Source organism: Sinocyclocheilus rhinocerous, unplaced genomic scaffold (genome assembly GCF_001515625.1).
Source record: "Sinocyclocheilus rhinocerous isolate Xijiao unplaced genomic scaffold, SAMN03320098_v1.1 scaffold2213, whole genome shotgun sequence".
Taxonomy (NCBI): domain Eukaryota; kingdom Metazoa; phylum Chordata; class Actinopteri; order Cypriniformes; family Cyprinidae; genus Sinocyclocheilus; species Sinocyclocheilus rhinocerous.
Window position 1 is genome coordinate 172,219 of NW_015634046.1, and position 17,438 is coordinate 189,656.

A 17,438-nucleotide genomic window follows, 5' to 3' on the forward strand; every position below is an offset into this window, starting at 1 on the left:
ATCCAGACTGCTGTGTTTTACTCACTTTCTGTGTATAATGATGGTGTTTGTGTGTTTCAGTGTTATTTTTGTAACATTTTCTGTTTTCATTTTAGTTTGTTACAATTTTAGTTGTGTATTTTTGTCATTTTTATTACTTTTTTTAAATAAATGTGACCCTGGAGCACAAAACCAGTCATAAGTGGCAATTTTTCGAAATTGAGATTTACGCATCATCTGAAAGCTGAATGTGGGGTTCCTCAGGGATCGATTTTTGGACCACTGCTTTTTAATCTTTATATGTGACCCTAGACCACAAAACCAGTCATAAGGGTCAATTTGAAATTGAGATTTATACATATATTTATTATAAATAAATAATCTTTCCATTGATGTATGGTTTGTTAGGATAGGACAATATTTGACCGAGATACAACTATTTGAAAATCTGGAATCTGAGGGTGCAAAAAAAATCTAAATATTGAGAAAATCATCTTTAAAGTTGTTCAAATGAAGTTCTTAGCAATGCATATTACTAATCAAAAATTAAGTTTTGATATATTTAGATCAGCTGAATGGATTCGAAAACGGTAAAACTCAACTGTTTAACTCTAGGGGAGTTGGAAAAAGAGCATATTTTCAAAAATAGTGGAGTGTTCCTTTAAGACTGGTTTTGTGCTGCAGGGTCACACATGTCTATGTAGTTTTTAATTTATTTTTTATTGGTTTTAGTTTGAATTATTTTAGAACATCAAGTTTAAATGAAAGAGAAAAATGTTGCCTTGGCAACTAGCTGAAATAGAATGTAATTTTTTTTAATATGCTATTTTATTTGTTACATTTTATTTCAAGTAAGGAACATTTTTAAATGGCTTTAGTTTTAGTTAACCGTAATAAGCCTGGTGTCTGTGTGTCTGTAGAAGGTGGATCTGTTCAGTCTGGGCATCATCTTGTTCGAGATGTCTTACAGACCCATGAGCACAGCGTCTGAACGCATCTTTGTGCTCAGCCAGCTCAGGAAAGTGAGTCCCATCAAACACCAAAGCACACATCTGTTACAAACACATTCATTCAGCAAATCAGCATATTAGAATGATTTCTGAAGATCATGTGACACTGAAGACTGGAGTAATGATGCTGAAAATACAGCTGCGCATCACAGAAATAAATTACAGTTTAACAGATATTCACATAGAAAACGGGTGTTTTAAATTGTAAAAATATTTCACTGTTTTTACTGTATTTTTAATCAAGTAAATGCAGCCTCGGTGAGCAGAAGAGACTTCTTTCAAAAATATTGATAACATTTAAATTATTCCATACTTTTGATTGGTAGTATATACGTTTTCCATGCAGTGCCACTGTGATCTAAAAAAACAAACAAATGTTTTTTTTGCAAATGTCGTCTTATCACTCGTTCCTAACGCATCTCTGTTTGTCCTGCAGGAGTCGATTAATTTCCCTGAAGACTTTAACGAGAATGAGAGTGAAATGCAGGTAAGTTTGAAACATCCATATATGAGACCCTGGACCACAAAACCATAATACATCATGAATAAATAAGCTTTCCATTGATGTATGGTTTGTTAGGATAGGACAATATTTGAAAATCTGGAATCTGAGGGTGTAAAAAAAATCTAAATATTGAGAAAATCATCTTTAAAGTTGTCCAAATGAAGTTCTTAGCAATGCATATTACTAATCAAAAATTAAGTTTTGATATATTTACGGTAGGAAACTTACAAAATATCTTCATGGAACATGATCTTTACTTAATATCCTAATGATTTTTGGCATAAAAGAGAAATGTATAATTTTGACCCATACAATGTATTGTTGGCTATTGCTACAAATATACCCCAGCGACTTAACACTGCTTTTGTGCTCCAGAGTCACACATGTGTTCTCTTTGACAGAGGAAGGTGATCAGCTGGCTGTTGACTCACGATCCGGCGCTGCGACCGACGGCGGTGGAGCTTCTGAAGAGCGATCTGCTTCCTCCGCCGCAGATGGAGGAGTCCGAGCTGCACGAGGTGCTGCAGCACACAATGGCTAACGTCAGCGGCAAAGCCTACCGCACCATGGTCAACCAGCTCTTCTCCCAGAACATCTCGCCCGTCATGGACTTCACTTACGACATCGACATTCACAAGGTAGAAGAAGAGCTCAAAACACTCTCCAGGACTCACAGAACGGATAAAATGCACATTTACATTACCAGCGATCAAGACTTTTGTACTGTGTCCTGCTGGTTTTATATCATCCAATAGAATTTGAGGGCCTACGTGATGTCACTGCAAAAGAAAAGTCATTTAAGAGCAAATTTTAATGAATGATAGTCGTGTCACAATGTATCACAATACAAAAATGCAGCAATTTGTATAATGGATGATGACCATATCTATCGTGTATAGTTCAGCCCAACATGAAAGTTTAGACTTATTTTTTCATTTGTGAAAAAGAATCGGCAAGTAGCACTTTCCTACGATCTGTTATTTTTTAATTTAATAATTAATTTTAGATTTAGTTTAGCCTTTTAATCCCATATAAACAATGATCAACACACACAAAGAGCACATCAAATACGGTAGCATTTGAGCTTCCATGTTTATTAATTATTATCATTAAATGAAAATATATATATACATTATTTAATAAAATATAACATTTAAAACTTTTAAAATGTTTTTTAGTCAGGGAAACAATGCAAGCATATTTGTCAAACATAATTCTGTATTTTTTATTTTATTAATTAATTTTAGATTTAATTTAGGCTTTTATTCGCTTATAAACAATGATCAACACATAAAAAGAGCGCATTAAATATGGTACACACTTGAGCTTCCATGTTAGCTATTTTAATTAGTAATATTCATTATTATTAATAAATTAAAAATAAAATACATTAAGTATAAGATTTAACACTTTAAAATTGTATTTTGCAACAGAATTGTATTTTTAGCTAAGCAGAATCCTGAATATTTCTGTTCTGGTCGATTCACTTCTTTTAGTTAATTGTTTATTTTATGCATTAGAAGTAATAATTAAAACATACCCTTTCAACTCTATTTTGACTTTGTTAAAGTATCATGTATCGAAACAAATCACAACATACATAAATCATACATAAATCGAATCTTAACAAACATAAGTGCATTGTTACACCCCTAAAGATTGATTGATTTATTTCTTTAGAATAAAGTCACTGATGAATTATAAATGAACAACATTAATTAAGAGAGGAAATGCATTAATTAAAATATCTTAAAGCTCAAAATTTCTACTTTAAATTTAAAACTTTTAGAATATTTAAAAAAAGGTCTTCAATTTATTTAATTTCTTTCTAAAAAAATTTAATAATTTAAGTATGGTTTTCACAATTAAAATAATTCTATTTTATTTTAGCTAGTTGCCAATGCAACATTTCTCATTTTCATTTAGTTTAACTTGATGTACTAAAATAACTAAAACTAAAACTGAAATAAAAATTAAAAAACTATATATACATACTTAAAAACAAAAACAAACGAATAAATGACAAAAGCATAAATTATTAAAACTTCAACTAAAATTAAAATGAAAATGGAAAATACAAAAAAAAATCTAAATATAAATAAAAACTAAAATAGAATCTCAGTGAAACTAAACTAACACTGAATCAGAAATAATCTATTAGTTAATCTGTTAGTTTTTCCTTAAAACAAGCAAAAATATCTGCCAATGGGGCGAGAAAAATAATCTTGTTTAGCCTTTGAATTAAGATTATTATTCTTACCCCATTGGCAGATATTTTTGCTTGTTTTAAGGAGCAATTATTATTTTATTTTTTTTTAGAAAACAAGACTTAATATCTTAAATCACTTCACTTGTCAAGTAAATGTATCTTGATTCAAGAATGTTTAGATATTTATACAAAAATACTAAGAGAATAATTTTTTGCAGTGTCCACACCAGCAGGAGGCGCTGTGCTGTTATTTATCAGCTCCATCAGTGACTCTGTGTTTCCTGTGTTTGTCTGCAGGGCAGTTTTCATTTCAACACTGCTAAAGTCCAGCAGTACGTGTACGAGACGGTCACCAGGATCTTCAGACGACACGGTGAGACGCACAGCATTCTGGGTCGTGTTTCCGCTCTCATACTTCCTGTTCCTCTGCTTCGCCAGCCGATGCTGGAGCAGGAGTTACGATTTACATTAAAAATGGGATGTTGGAAGACATAAAAGCAATAAAACATCTTATAAAGCAGCCTGCATTTTAAATGTAAAAATGTAAAAAATAAAAAAGGCATCAGAGATGTTTGGATTAAATAAAAATAAATAAATAAATGTAAAAATTAAACATTTAAAATATTTCAAATTTTTAAATGTAAAAAATAAAAAAGGCATCAGAGATGTTTGGAATAAATAAAAATAAATAAATGTAAAAATTAAACATTTAAAATATTTCAAATTTTAAAATGTAAAAAATAAAAAAGGCATCAGAGATGTTTGGAATAAATAAAAATAAATAAATGTAAAAATTAAACATTTAAAATATTTCAAATTTTAAAATGTAAAAAATAAAAAAGGCATCAGAGATGTTTGGAATAAATAAAAATAAATACATTTAAAAATGAAACATTTCTACGGAAGAGGATTAGGGCCAAGCAATAATAAAAAAAATAAAACCATCTCGAGATTAAAGTCGTTAAATTTCGAGAAAAAAATCGTTAAATTTCAAGAAATAAGTCGAGATAAAATGTTGAGATTAAACTCATTAAATTTAGAGAATAAACGTATGTTTCGAGAAAAAACTCGTTAAATTACGAGAAAAAAGTGGTTAAATTGCGAGAAAAAGTCGAGATAAAATGTTGAGAATAAACTCATTAAATTACGATAAACGTATGTTTCGAGAAAAAACTCGTTAAATTACGAGAAAAAAGTTGTTAAATTGCGAAAAAAAGTCGAGATAAAATGTTGAGAATAAACTCATTAAATTACGAGAAAAAAGTCGTTAAATTGCGAGAAAAAACTCGCTAAATTTCGAGAATAAACGTATGTTTCGAGAAAAAACTCGTTAAATTACGAGAAAAAAGTCGTTAAATTGCGAGAAAAAACTCGCTAAATTTCGAGAAGAAAGTTGAGAATAAACACACTTGTATCTGCAAAGAGCAGAAATGTGCATTTGTTTTTTGTCATTGAACATTTTTATTTTGAAGTCGTATTTCCCACACATCATAACACAAACACAAAAATGTACACTCAGGAAAATTATAAAAATAAATCCAAATGATAATAATAACAAAACAACGATTGAAACATAAATAACAATGATAAAATATAACACAACAGACAGACAGAAATTTGCATTTAGTGCAATGGTGTTTATTATAGAGCTCTCAAGGGATTAAAATTTTAATCTAATTAATTACACAATGTGGACATTGATCAATTTTGGCTGAGAAATTAGCTACTAAAAGATCAAAGTCATTATTGTGTTAAATGAGAAAAGCATTGAATAGACGTAGCAAAAAATAGCTTTAGAAAGAATTAATGCATAACTAATGATAATAAATGGCTATTAATGTGTTTAAAAATAAATATTGGGTAACACTATAGACATTCTACTAACAGTAAGTAACTTTGCAACTACATGTCAACTAGCAGTCATTAGAGTATTAATAGACTGTCTGCTTAATATCTTCTAACACAAGTATATGTTAACTTATTCTACTAACCCTAACCTAACAGTCCACTCTGAGAATTAGTACACGTTAGTTGCGAATTAATGAGAATTAGTTGACAAGTCACTTAATAGTTATTAGAATGTCTAAAGTGGACTATCAAAATAAAGTGTAATCAAATATTGAAATATAAAATTATTTAAAAAATAAAAAAAATCCTTCAAACGGTTTCATTCAGAAACGAAGCAAGGATTTTTGATTGGAACTATTTTCATTTATGAAATGGATCAAAACAGACAATATTGTGTCTAAAATATAACACAATATGAACTAGTTTATTGAACTGTTGTATAAATCGATGGTGCAGATATTTGGGAAAACCGCTCTCCTGCTGGTGTGATATTGCTGAACAATATCATAGTTTAAAGCTTAAAATAATTCATATAATGAATTATAAATTATAAAAATAAATCATATAATATTGCTGAACAATATCATATGATATAAATATATTTTTGTGCTCAAATTTTGAATTTTATGCTCATAGAATTTTATGCATTCTAATAGACCTCCATCTCACAGTCAGTCGTCCTGTTTATTTATTTTATTATTTTTTATTTTAGTTTAATAATTTAATTTTGCATTATAATCTCAGAAGTATTTTATTAAGAGTGTTATTGTCAGGATTAATGCTGTCGCTCAGGGGTCAAAGGGGATGAAATGCTGCCGTTGTGTGTTTATGAGCACAATAAATGTCTGAGGAAAACATGTCTGGTATTGTTTGTGTTTATGGTGAATTATAAAGCCGGTGTATTGTGGAGCTGAAGGGAAGTGAAGAAATGCTCTCTAATATCCTGTATTTGCAGCATGTTTTGTTTGTTTTTGATTGTGCAACAATGTATGGCTGTAAACACTGGAAAAGACTTTAAAACCTAATCTTGCCAAGCTACTGTTAATTTAAAGTAGTTAAACTAGCCTGTTGGGAAAAATAGTTTGCTGTGTTACAAGAAACGACACTGGTGTTATTTAAAGAAACAATATCTGTGACCCTGCAGCACAAAAGCAGTGTTAAGTCACTGGGGTATATTTGTAGCAATAGCCAACAATACATTGTATGGGTCAAAATTATACATTTTTCTTTTATGCCAAAAATCATTAGGATATTAAGTAAAGATCATGTTCCATGAAGATATTTTGTAAATTTCCTACCGTAAATATATCAGAACTTACTTTTTGATTAGTAATATGCATTGCTAAGAACTTCATTTGAACAACTTTAAAGATGATTTTCTCAATATTTAGATTTTTTTGCACCCTCAGATTCCAGATTTTCAAATAGTTGTATCTCAGCCAAATATTGTCCTATCCTAACAAACCACACATCAATGGAAAGCTATTTATTCAGCTTTCAGATGATGTATAAATCTCAATTTAAAAAAATGTACCCTTATGACTGTTTTTGTGCTCCAGGGTCACACATGTGCTTGTAGATGCAGTGAAAGATAGAAAGAGTTTAAGAAATATTATGGATTTATACGTGGATTTCATTGAGGATGACATTATGAAACCTAAACACATTTACACACACACAAAAATAAACAAATAAAAATGAACAGCTGTTTTTAACTAAAATATTTGGCTGTCAATAAATGGACTATTGAGCAAACTATTGAGTGAATCAAATGAATCTGTGAATCAGTATTTTAAGACCCTTGATTCTGTATGATCCAATTTAGGAAACTGAATCATGTTAGTTATTTTGCAAAAGTAGTTAAATACTTTGCTTTAAAGTATATACTTTTCTGGGAACACTGCTGAGTAATGAATAAAAATGAATCTGTGAACTGGTTCACTGTAATCTACTTTCCAAATTAACCAGTTTGCTAAAACGAATCATGTTGTTAGTTACTCAACTACTCTGGTTAAATTTAGCAAAAGTAATTAGATACTAAGCTACGCAATTTATTCTTCTGGGAACCCTATTGAGTAGTGAATCAAATGATAAATGAATATCTTTTTTCATGAATCGATGCAACTCACTTTTTTGAGATCAAAATAGGTCACCCATGAGATTTGCTTAAAGTTAGTCATCTAATTTTTTTTTTTTCTAGACTGGTTATAACTTTTTAAATTCAGTTATGAAAAGGTAGATTGATCTTTTTTGTATTGATTTGTATTGGAAAAGTAAGAATGATTTTCTCTTGGCAGCTGCTAGTTGGTCAAACTAGTTAAGTCTTAACATGGTGGCTAAGTTTATACAGTATTTTCTTTACTCTTTACTTCAGAAACTGTGTCTAAGGTCTGAGATCTGGGAACGGTGAAGAGAGAGAGGTCAAACATTTTGCGTTTTCTCTTATTTAATGGTTAAATTAAATTTTATGAATCAAAAAGCATGTCTAATTAATTAAAATCATGAAACTTAAACAATTTAACATCAATTTATTAAAAGTTTAATAAAAATTACATGTTTAGGGCCCTATGAAATGTTTTATTTTTTCCAACCTTATGTTTTATTGTTACCAAATTCTGTGTTTTAACATGTCTAATTATTTGAAAGCATAAAAACTAGTTTCATTTATTATTACAATAGCCAAATGATTTTTCCTCAGAAATTCTGTGTTGTGTATTTACATTTTTAAGGCATAAAACAGTAATTTAAGTTATCTTTTAATTAATGAAAATTAAACACATTTTATTTTTTGAAAACTAAAAGGGATTTAATATTACAATTAAAACACTGAATAAATATTGTATGATTATTCCTTAAAAATAAGGTTTTAATTTTAGTAGTAGTAGTAGTAGAGCAGTTCTGGAGATGTTGTTCATGTATTTATGTCCTCATTAGTGAGACGACAGACGCTAATATCACCGCAAGCGTTACGCGCGCTTCAGTACGAGTAGTAAACAAAACCGCTCGTCTGCGGCGTTCATTAACACAGAGACACACAGAATTCATATTTAAATAGGCGTTTTGCGGCTTAATATTTTCAAATACTAGTGTGTGTGTGTGTGTGTGTGTGTGAGAGAGAGAGAGTGTGTGTGTGTGTGTGTGCGTGAGAGAGTGTGTGTGTGTGTGTGTGCGTGAGAGAGTGTGTGTGTGTGTGTGTGCGTGAGAGAGTGTGTGTGTGTGTGTGTGCGTGAGAGAGTGTGTGTGTGTGTGTGTGCGTGAGAGAGTGTGTGTGTGTGTGTGTGCGTGAGAGAGTGTGTGTGTGTGTGTGTGCGTGAGAGAGTGTGTGTGTGTGTGTGTGCGTGAGAGAGTGTGTGTGTGTGTGTGTGCGTGAGAGAGTGTGTGTGTGTGTGTGTGCGTGAGAGAGTGTGTGTGTGTGTGTGTGCGTGAGAGAGTGTGTGTGTGTGTGTGTGCGTGAGAGAGTGTGTGTGTGTGTGTGTGCGTGAGAGAGTGTGTGTGTGTGTGTGTGCGTGAGAGAGTGTGTGTGTGTGTGTGTGCGTGAGAGAGTGTGTGTGTGTGTGTGTGCGTGAGAGAGTGTGTGTGTGTGTGTGTGCGTGAGAGAGTGTGTGTGTGTGTGTGTGCGTGAGAGAGTGTGTGTGTGTGTGTGTGCGTGAGAGAGTGTGTGTGTGTGTGTGTGCGTGAGAGAGTGTGTGTGTGTGTGTGTGCGTGAGAGAGTGTGTGTGTGTGTGTGTGTGCGCGCATCGGGGCGGAACTCCGCTGTGCGTGATACAGAGAGCGCGACCATAACGTAGAGACCGAAATGACATGCCGTCGTGCAAATATGATAAATAACATAATAAGGCTATTTAGTTTGTTTAATAAAAGAACAAGGTATAGACCTGTTCTATAGGAAAGGTAATTTTAAATGACTTCTGTTGTGATCTGGCGCTATAGAGAAAATACAATTAAATAAAATTAACTTGACCTTCAAGGGGGGCGGGGGGTGCCGTTGGGGGGGCAGGCCCCTAATATAATGGCAGGGGAAACACTGGAACTCATGTTGTTATTTTCTGTGTCGTGATGTTCATATCTGTCTGTGTCTCAGGTGCGGTTCGGCTGCAGATGCCGCTGCTCTTGCCCAGGAACAGACGTCTGTATGAAGGATGTGAGACGGCCTGTTTTATGGATCACAGCGGCATGCTGGTCTCTCTGCCGTACGATCTGAGGGTGAGATGAATCATTACTCGTGCCAAACTAATGAACCAGTCAGAATAAGAAGACATGCATGCATAATATGCATAAATGTGACCCTGGAGCACAAAACCAGTCATAAGGGTCAATTTTTTAAAATTGAGATTTATGCATCATCTGAAGCTGAATAAATAATCTTTCCATTGATGTATGGTTTGTTAGGATAGGACAATATTTGGCCGAGATACAACTATTTGAAAATCTGGAATCTGAGGGTGCAAAAAAATCAAAATATTGAGAAAATCATCTTTAAAGTTGTTCAAATGAAGTTCTTAGCAATGCATATTACTAATCAAAAATTAAGTTTTGATATATTTACGGTAGGAAATTTACTAAATATCTTCATGGAACATGATCTTTACTTAATATCCTAATGATTTTTGGCATAAAAGAGAAATGTATAATTTTGACCCATACAATGTATTGTTGTTGGCTATTGCTACAAATATACCTGTGCTGCTTATGACTGCTTTTGTGCTCCAGGGACACACATATGGTCTAAATTGTGTGTTTTGTCTTATTGTCTCTCTTCAGCTGGCGTTTGCCAGATTTGTGGCCAGAAACAACATTTCACATCTCAAAAGGTACCTTGTAGTTAGTGCATTATTTTCAAACATTTCATACCCCGAACAAAAACTTCTGTAGTTCCCATATTTTGGCCTGTTTTTTGTGTATAGTACGTAGTCGACTCATTATAATATATGCTATTGATCAAAAGTGTATGAAAGAAGTCTCTTCGGCGCACCAAGCCTGCATTTATTTGATCGAAAATACAGTAAAAACTGTGAAATATTATTACAATTTAAAACAGCTGTTTTCTATGTGAATATCTGTTAAACTGTAATTTATTTCTGTGATGCGCAGCTGAATTTTCAGCATCATTCCTCCAGTCTTCAGTGTCACATGATCTTCAGAAATCAGTCTAATATGCTGATTTGCTGCTCGAGAAACATTTCTGATTATTATCAATGTTGGAAGCAGTTGTGCTGCACAATATTTCTGTGGAAACCGTGATACTTTTTTTAAAGAAATTAATACTTTTATTCCTCAAGGATGCATTAAATTGATCAAAAGTGACAGTAAAGACATTTATAATGACACAGAAGATTTCTATTTCAAATAAATGCTGTTCTTTTGAACTTCATCTGTGCATCCTGAAAAATAAAATGCATCACAGTTTCCACAAAAATATTGGACTGTTTTCAACATTGATAATAATCAGAAATGTTTCTCGAGCAGCAAATCAGCATATTAGAATGATTTCTGAAGATCATGTGACACTGAAGACTGGAGTAATGATGCTGAAAATTCAGCTGCGCATCACAGAAATAAATTACACTTTAACAGATATTCACATAGAAAACAGCTGTTTTAAATTGTAAAAATATTTCATTATTTTTACTGTATCTTTATCAAATAAATGCAGCCCTGGTGAGCAGAAGAGAAACATGAATAACTTTTAACCAGTAATGCACATGAAGCTTCATCTGTAATGACTAGTCCACTGCATGTATACTGCTGTCCTGACGTGATGTGTTTGTTTCTGCAGATACAGTATCGAGCGCGTCTACAGGCAGAGGAAGCTGGATCGAGCTCATCCCAGAGAGCTGCTGGAGTGTGCCTTTGACATCGTGATTCCCATCAGCAACAGTCTGCTGCCGGACGCCGAGGCCATTTACACCGTCTCTGAGGTCGTACAGGAGTTCAGCGCGCTGCAGGTACCACACCACTTCACCACGTCATTATTAGGGCTGGGTAAAAATATTGATATCTCGATTTTAATCCATTCTCATTTTTACGAGACGATATCGATTCTTAAATCCCAAGAATGGATTAGTCTAGCCTGTTTTCAGTTAATAAACGGAACATTGTAGCTAGGGTTGGGTATTGTTTGAATTTTATCGATTCCTAATTCCGATTCCAATAAGATAAAAAAATCCATTAAACAAATTTTAAGTCAAATATTTATTCTGTTTTATGTCTATGGTGTTATCAAAAAAATACCACAGAAAAAAAACAACTAGACTAATATAAATTTCAAACATTAAAGGGGTCATATGATGCTGCTAAAAAGAACATTATTTTGTGTATTTGGTGTAATGAAATGTGTTTATGCGGTTTAAAGTAAAAAAAAAACGCATTATTTTCCACATACTGTACATTATTGTTTCTCCTCTATGCCCCGCCTTTTTGAAACACGTTAAAAACACTATAGTTTTCTTATATTTCTTATAAAATATTGATTAATCCTCATTAAATTTACGAAAGATATTCAGTCAGTTAATGATTTTCTTTTGTTCTTTGATTAACATTAATGATAGGCAGCACGTTTATTAGACGGCTGTCTCTTTAACACCGAACACACACAGATCTAAAAATACTGTTACACATGCGTTTTCTTTTTCATCTGTTTACGTTCACTTGAGACAAAAAAAACGGCTGTTTATGATGATATACTGACGTATTTCGTGCATACTGGTCGATAAATGTGAAAGAGAAGTCAGTTCTGGCCCGGAACAACCTTTGTGGAAATGCACGGAACAGTTCGAGAACGGACACAGGTCGGGAACCTGCATCGGGACCACTGTTCTCTGTGCTCGCGCTTCAGATGTGTGCGCTGTACGCAAACAGTGCAAGTTCTTTCCCTTCCTGCACTTAAATAGTTTAAAATCACATTAAAATGCGAACGCGGGAATCGTTAAGCGGAATCGAAATGCACATGTCTTATTGAATACCCGATTATTGGAAATTTGGAACCGGTTCTAAAATGGAACCGGTTCTCGATACCCAACCCTAATTGTAGCGCACCTCCCATCCAATAAATCGCTATAAGCTTTGTGCTTTGTTACTTTTAATATGAAACAAAGTCTCAAATTTCAAATTCTGTGCATTGTATTGCAGTATTCAAACAATAAATGCTTTTTTATGTGGAGTGACGGATCGCTGTAGCGCCTCAGTGAACTGATCATCTCCTCCACTTTATTACTAGTTATAGCACAAAATAAACATGAATGAACATCCGGAGGTAAGCTAAAAGAAAGAGTACAACTTTACAATCCGTATCCTCTCTCGTGTAATCGCTCAATCGGTGTTTCAGCCGTGCAAAGACCTCAATATAACGGCTTGTAAACAATATGTCACCTAACGTCACATTTACCTCAGAAAAAACATATTCGGTGACCATAAACTCTTTAGTCAGAAAAATAAACTGTGGAGAAAAGCATTTTGCTAAATATATGCACCATATAATATATTCATTATATTTTTTACTGTTATTCAATGTTTAATTTATATTTTTTATGACAGCCACCATTTAAATGATTATATATATTTTTTAAACACGAATTGAAGTAGAAATAAAAAAGTAGAAATCTAACTCTAGCACTCTCTATTCTAATTCTATTCTTTAAAAAAAAATCTTGCCCCTTTTAGACTTGCACTCTATTCGTTTACTAACTGCTTGTTTTCTTAAAAAAACAAAACAACACTAGCTTCTCTAATCTTTTTGTGTTCTATCTATGTTTTCATTTTATTTATTATACAATTAGCAAAAGCAAAAAAGGCCTCTAACACTAGCTTGATCTATTCTTTTTCTGTTATATCTGTTTTCTTTTTTATTTATTATATAATAAAAAACCCTTGCTACGTGTACTGCGTTAAGCTAACTGAGACTTGTTATAGCACTTGTATATCATTGCTCTTTTGTTGATTTTGATTGCTTCCATTGTCCTCATTTGTAAGTCGCTTTGGATAAAAAGCTAAATGTAAATATTATTATGTTATTGTATCTTTTATTATAAAAACTTCATTAAGTGTAATTTAAGCAGTTGTATAGCCTAAAAAAATCCGTCAGTTTTAACCTTCAATATTATAATGTAGTACCAACTGACTCTCATATATATTTTACAGCATTAGTTTAGAAAATTTTGCATGTCTGATATATATCCAAAACAATCGATACTGAATCGAATCGCAAGCTTGTGAATGAGAATCGAATCGAATCGTAAAATTTGTGTCACCTTCCCGCCAACAGGACACCTAAGTTTACTTCAATATATTACCATTAAATCCTAATCTAATCAAGACAAACTATATATCGTTGGGAAGGTCTAAGACTCCTAAATAGATATTTTACCACTGTTTGTTGTTAAAAATGATGTAGGAACAGTAATAGATTGATTTATGACAAGAGTGCACCTCAAAACATATACATCATAACAGGAGTTCTGACCTTTGTCACAAAAATAATTTTTCGTTTCCATTTTCCCTATCACATGTTTTAGTAATTATCATAAATTATATATCACTTGAAAGCTTAAAACCTCAAAATTCATGCTGCGAAAACCATTTTGAAATCGGACATTGCATTACCATGGAAATGGTACTTTAAATATTTTAGCAGTCTGCTCCCTCTTAGTGGGAGGAGTCATTTTACAAAATGTAGTATTACGGTCTTTTAGAATAAAAACTCTTTATAATCTTGACAATATACATATCGTTGGAAAGGTCTGAGTCTCATTTTGTGATAGAAGTAATATTGAGAGAGAAATGTAAACATTTGTGACAGAAAAATGCATCCAAAAAATGGCGTTTGAGTGTCACCCGGTGGCTGTTTTTGGTATAACGCCTAAACAAAATTGCACAGGAACATAATTTTTTTTTAATATCAACTTCAAATTCGGAACACAACTTGTTTAGACATATGGCTTTAATTTTATAGCAATTTAGGATTAAAAACTATTTTTAAAATATTTATTTTATCTAAAAAATAATAAAAATAGTATTGTACATTTTCTTTACAGTAAATTTAAACTTCTATCACTTTTTTTATGCTTTCGTTTTTTTTTTAATGATTTCACTTCTGCAATAATCTGCTGATTGTCTGCTTTAGAAAGAGACCTTAGTTCTGTATTCAAAAGCGTTCATGAATTATAACATTTAAACAAGTTTGAATAGTGCACTTCACGTCTATGTTCAAATGAATAACGTTCTGGATGTCTGATGATCCGTGTTTGTTTCAGGACAGAAACTACACCATCCACCTGAACCACACGAGTCTGCTGAAGGCCGTTCTGATGCACAGCGGCGTCCCAGAAGACAAACTCACTCAGGCCTCCAACATACTGTGTGACGCCATGGTGATTAATATCAATTCATATTAATATAACATTATAGCAATTTAAAGTCAAATCTGGTGCATGTTGAGAGCGAAATTATGAGCTTTTGAGCTGTCTTTGCATTTACTTGACCTGGACTTTAAAGCGTACTCGGATGTCTCTTTAGTTGCGATAGTGTCTCACTCCATTACTTCAATTCAGTTTCTTAATTTCCACTTTTATTTTTATAATTTCCTCCAAAAATCGGCTTGCATCTCACTCTCGCATCAGTACACATAAATACACCACATCAATACAATACAATATGGCAAACACCAATGATAACATATATATTACATTCACACTGGTGTTTTTAGGGAGGCAAACAATTAGAATATTGTGATTATAACTATAAATTATTATTATCATTATTATATCATTGTCCTTAAGACAGTAATTCCAGAACATTACCATATTACGGTAATACTATTTCAGTATTATTGTCATAATACAACTGTACTGTAAAATAATAAATTAATATTTTTTTATTTTATTTTATTTAAAAATATATATTTTAATATATATTTATTGGAAAATAAGTTGTATAGGGTCAAAATTGCATCGTTGAGAGAAAAAAACCCATTAAATTATTTATTGCAATTTTAATTTTTTTTATTATATTCAGTTTTACAAAGTTTACAAAGTTGAAATTATTTGCATATTTTAATTTTACATTATTATGATTTTTTTTTAATTAGTGTTTTATTTTTATTTAAAAAAATATTTATTTTAATTCTACATTATTCTGATTTTAATCATTTCATATACCATATTTTCTGAAAAACATAACACTTTATTTAAACATTTTATTATTACTTTCATAAATAATGCAGAATACTGGTAAATAAAATGAAACAATTGCAAACATTATAAACACCATGTATTTTAGTTCCTGTCTCTCCACAACAAGTCCTTTACATTTAACAGCATTCAGAACAGGAATGAAAAATAAAAATGTAAAACACTCAAATTATAGTGTAATTCAGCTTGTATTATAAAGCATGTGGGAAATGCGCTGTATAAATAATCCAAATGCATGTTTTGCATGCTTGACTTCAATTGCATATAAATCTCAGCACATTATATTATTATCTTTTCACTGCTTAAGTCTTCATTTCTTAACTTGCAAGCATTGAACCCTTGAGCTGTTGTTTTGGTGGAAAACTGCCGTTTCTGTGAAAGCAGTTTTACAGATGTGTCTAATTGCACTGTAGATAATTAATGTAAACGATGCACAGAAAACATGTGGAAATAAAAGGCACAAAACTAAACAATAAGAGTCAGAGAGATGGTGGAAATGATCATGTTTTCAATACAATGCAAATGTCCGCATCAAAAGAAATTTACAAAAGTGATTTTATGTCACATTAAATGTAAGTAAAGTGTCTACTTTTAAGGTTTCAAATAAGTTTTTGGAGAATAAAATGTTACAATTTGGTTGAAACAATGTTACATTGTCATTCAGTGTAACACAATATTTATGCAAAAATTCAAACGACATGCTTATTCTGACGTGTACATATTAAAATATATAAAAGGTATAAGAGAGCATATATTAAATTTGAAAATTTTATTGGGTTTTAAATGAGTAAAAAATTCTTACTGACCAAATGGGCAAAACCTTGCATAGTGGCAAATTTTAAAAATGTAAAATTACAACTAATTAGTATTTGGGGTGAAAGTAATTAGTCTTTTAATGTGTCATAAATTGATTTTTGTTGTAAATATGCCTGACAAGAATGTTACACTGAATGACGTTTTAGTGTCTTCTGTAAATCAGGGGAAAATGTATGATATTTATTTTTTGCTCGGAAAAACAAAAACAAAATTGCAATTAAATTCAACAAAAAACTTTTTATATTTTTTGGGGAAAAACAACAACAATTTAAGCGGCAGTGTTCAGGTTCAGCGGGTTCATTCTGCTCTTGCGTAACCTGGAATATATTTCTGTCTCTCTCTTTCTCCTTCACACGCAGAGTGAGAAACTGACGAAGCGCGAAGTGGAAGCCAAATTCTGTAACCTGTCCTTGTCCAACAACAGCGTAAGTCACTTATTCAGAGCCAGAGCACGATTCTCTCGACTCTGATCCTCCACAGCTGGAAACCTTTCTCTGTTAATGCACAAAAGTGTTGGGTATCACGTGAAACCTTTGTGTGTAATGTGTTATAATGCTATTCATAATGCAAACGCACTTTAATAACTTCAGAATCCTTTTTACATCTGAAATTGGTTGTTTGTCGTGTTTTAATGCATTACACTTTCTAAAGGTGTAACAATGAATAGATAAGTATAATAAGGCATTATAACTGTTGTTGCAGTTATTAATAAGATGCATTGTAATGTGCATTCCAAGCACAATGAATGCATTAAGAATACTTGTGTGTGTATATATATATATATATATGTGTGTGTGTATATATATATATGTGTGTGTGTGTGTGTATATATATATATATGTGTGTGTGTGTGTGTGTGTGTGTATATATATATATATATGTGTGTA

The 17,438-nt window shown here is 32.1% G+C and overlaps 1 protein-coding gene across 1 annotated transcript in view; it reads left to right on the top strand.

Moving 5' to 3' along the window:
- eif2ak4 (eukaryotic translation initiation factor 2 alpha kinase 4) overlaps window positions 1–17,438 on the top strand; it is a 61,396-nt gene that overhangs the window by 26,983 nt on the left and 16,975 nt on the right. The window contains exons 18-26 of the mRNA XM_016559233.1: window positions 900–1,001; window positions 1,426–1,476; window positions 1,896–2,132; window positions 4,001–4,076; window positions 9,633–9,754; window positions 10,313–10,362; window positions 11,328–11,496; window positions 14,800–14,916; window positions 16,911–16,976. Of these exons, the coding sequence (XP_016414719.1) occupies window positions 900–1,001; window positions 1,426–1,476; window positions 1,896–2,132; window positions 4,001–4,076; window positions 9,633–9,754; window positions 10,313–10,362; window positions 11,328–11,496; window positions 14,800–14,916; window positions 16,911–16,976 (990 nt within the window). The remainder of the gene's footprint in view (window positions 1–899; window positions 1,002–1,425; window positions 1,477–1,895; window positions 2,133–4,000; window positions 4,077–9,632; window positions 9,755–10,312; window positions 10,363–11,327; window positions 11,497–14,799; window positions 14,917–16,910; window positions 16,977–17,438) is intronic.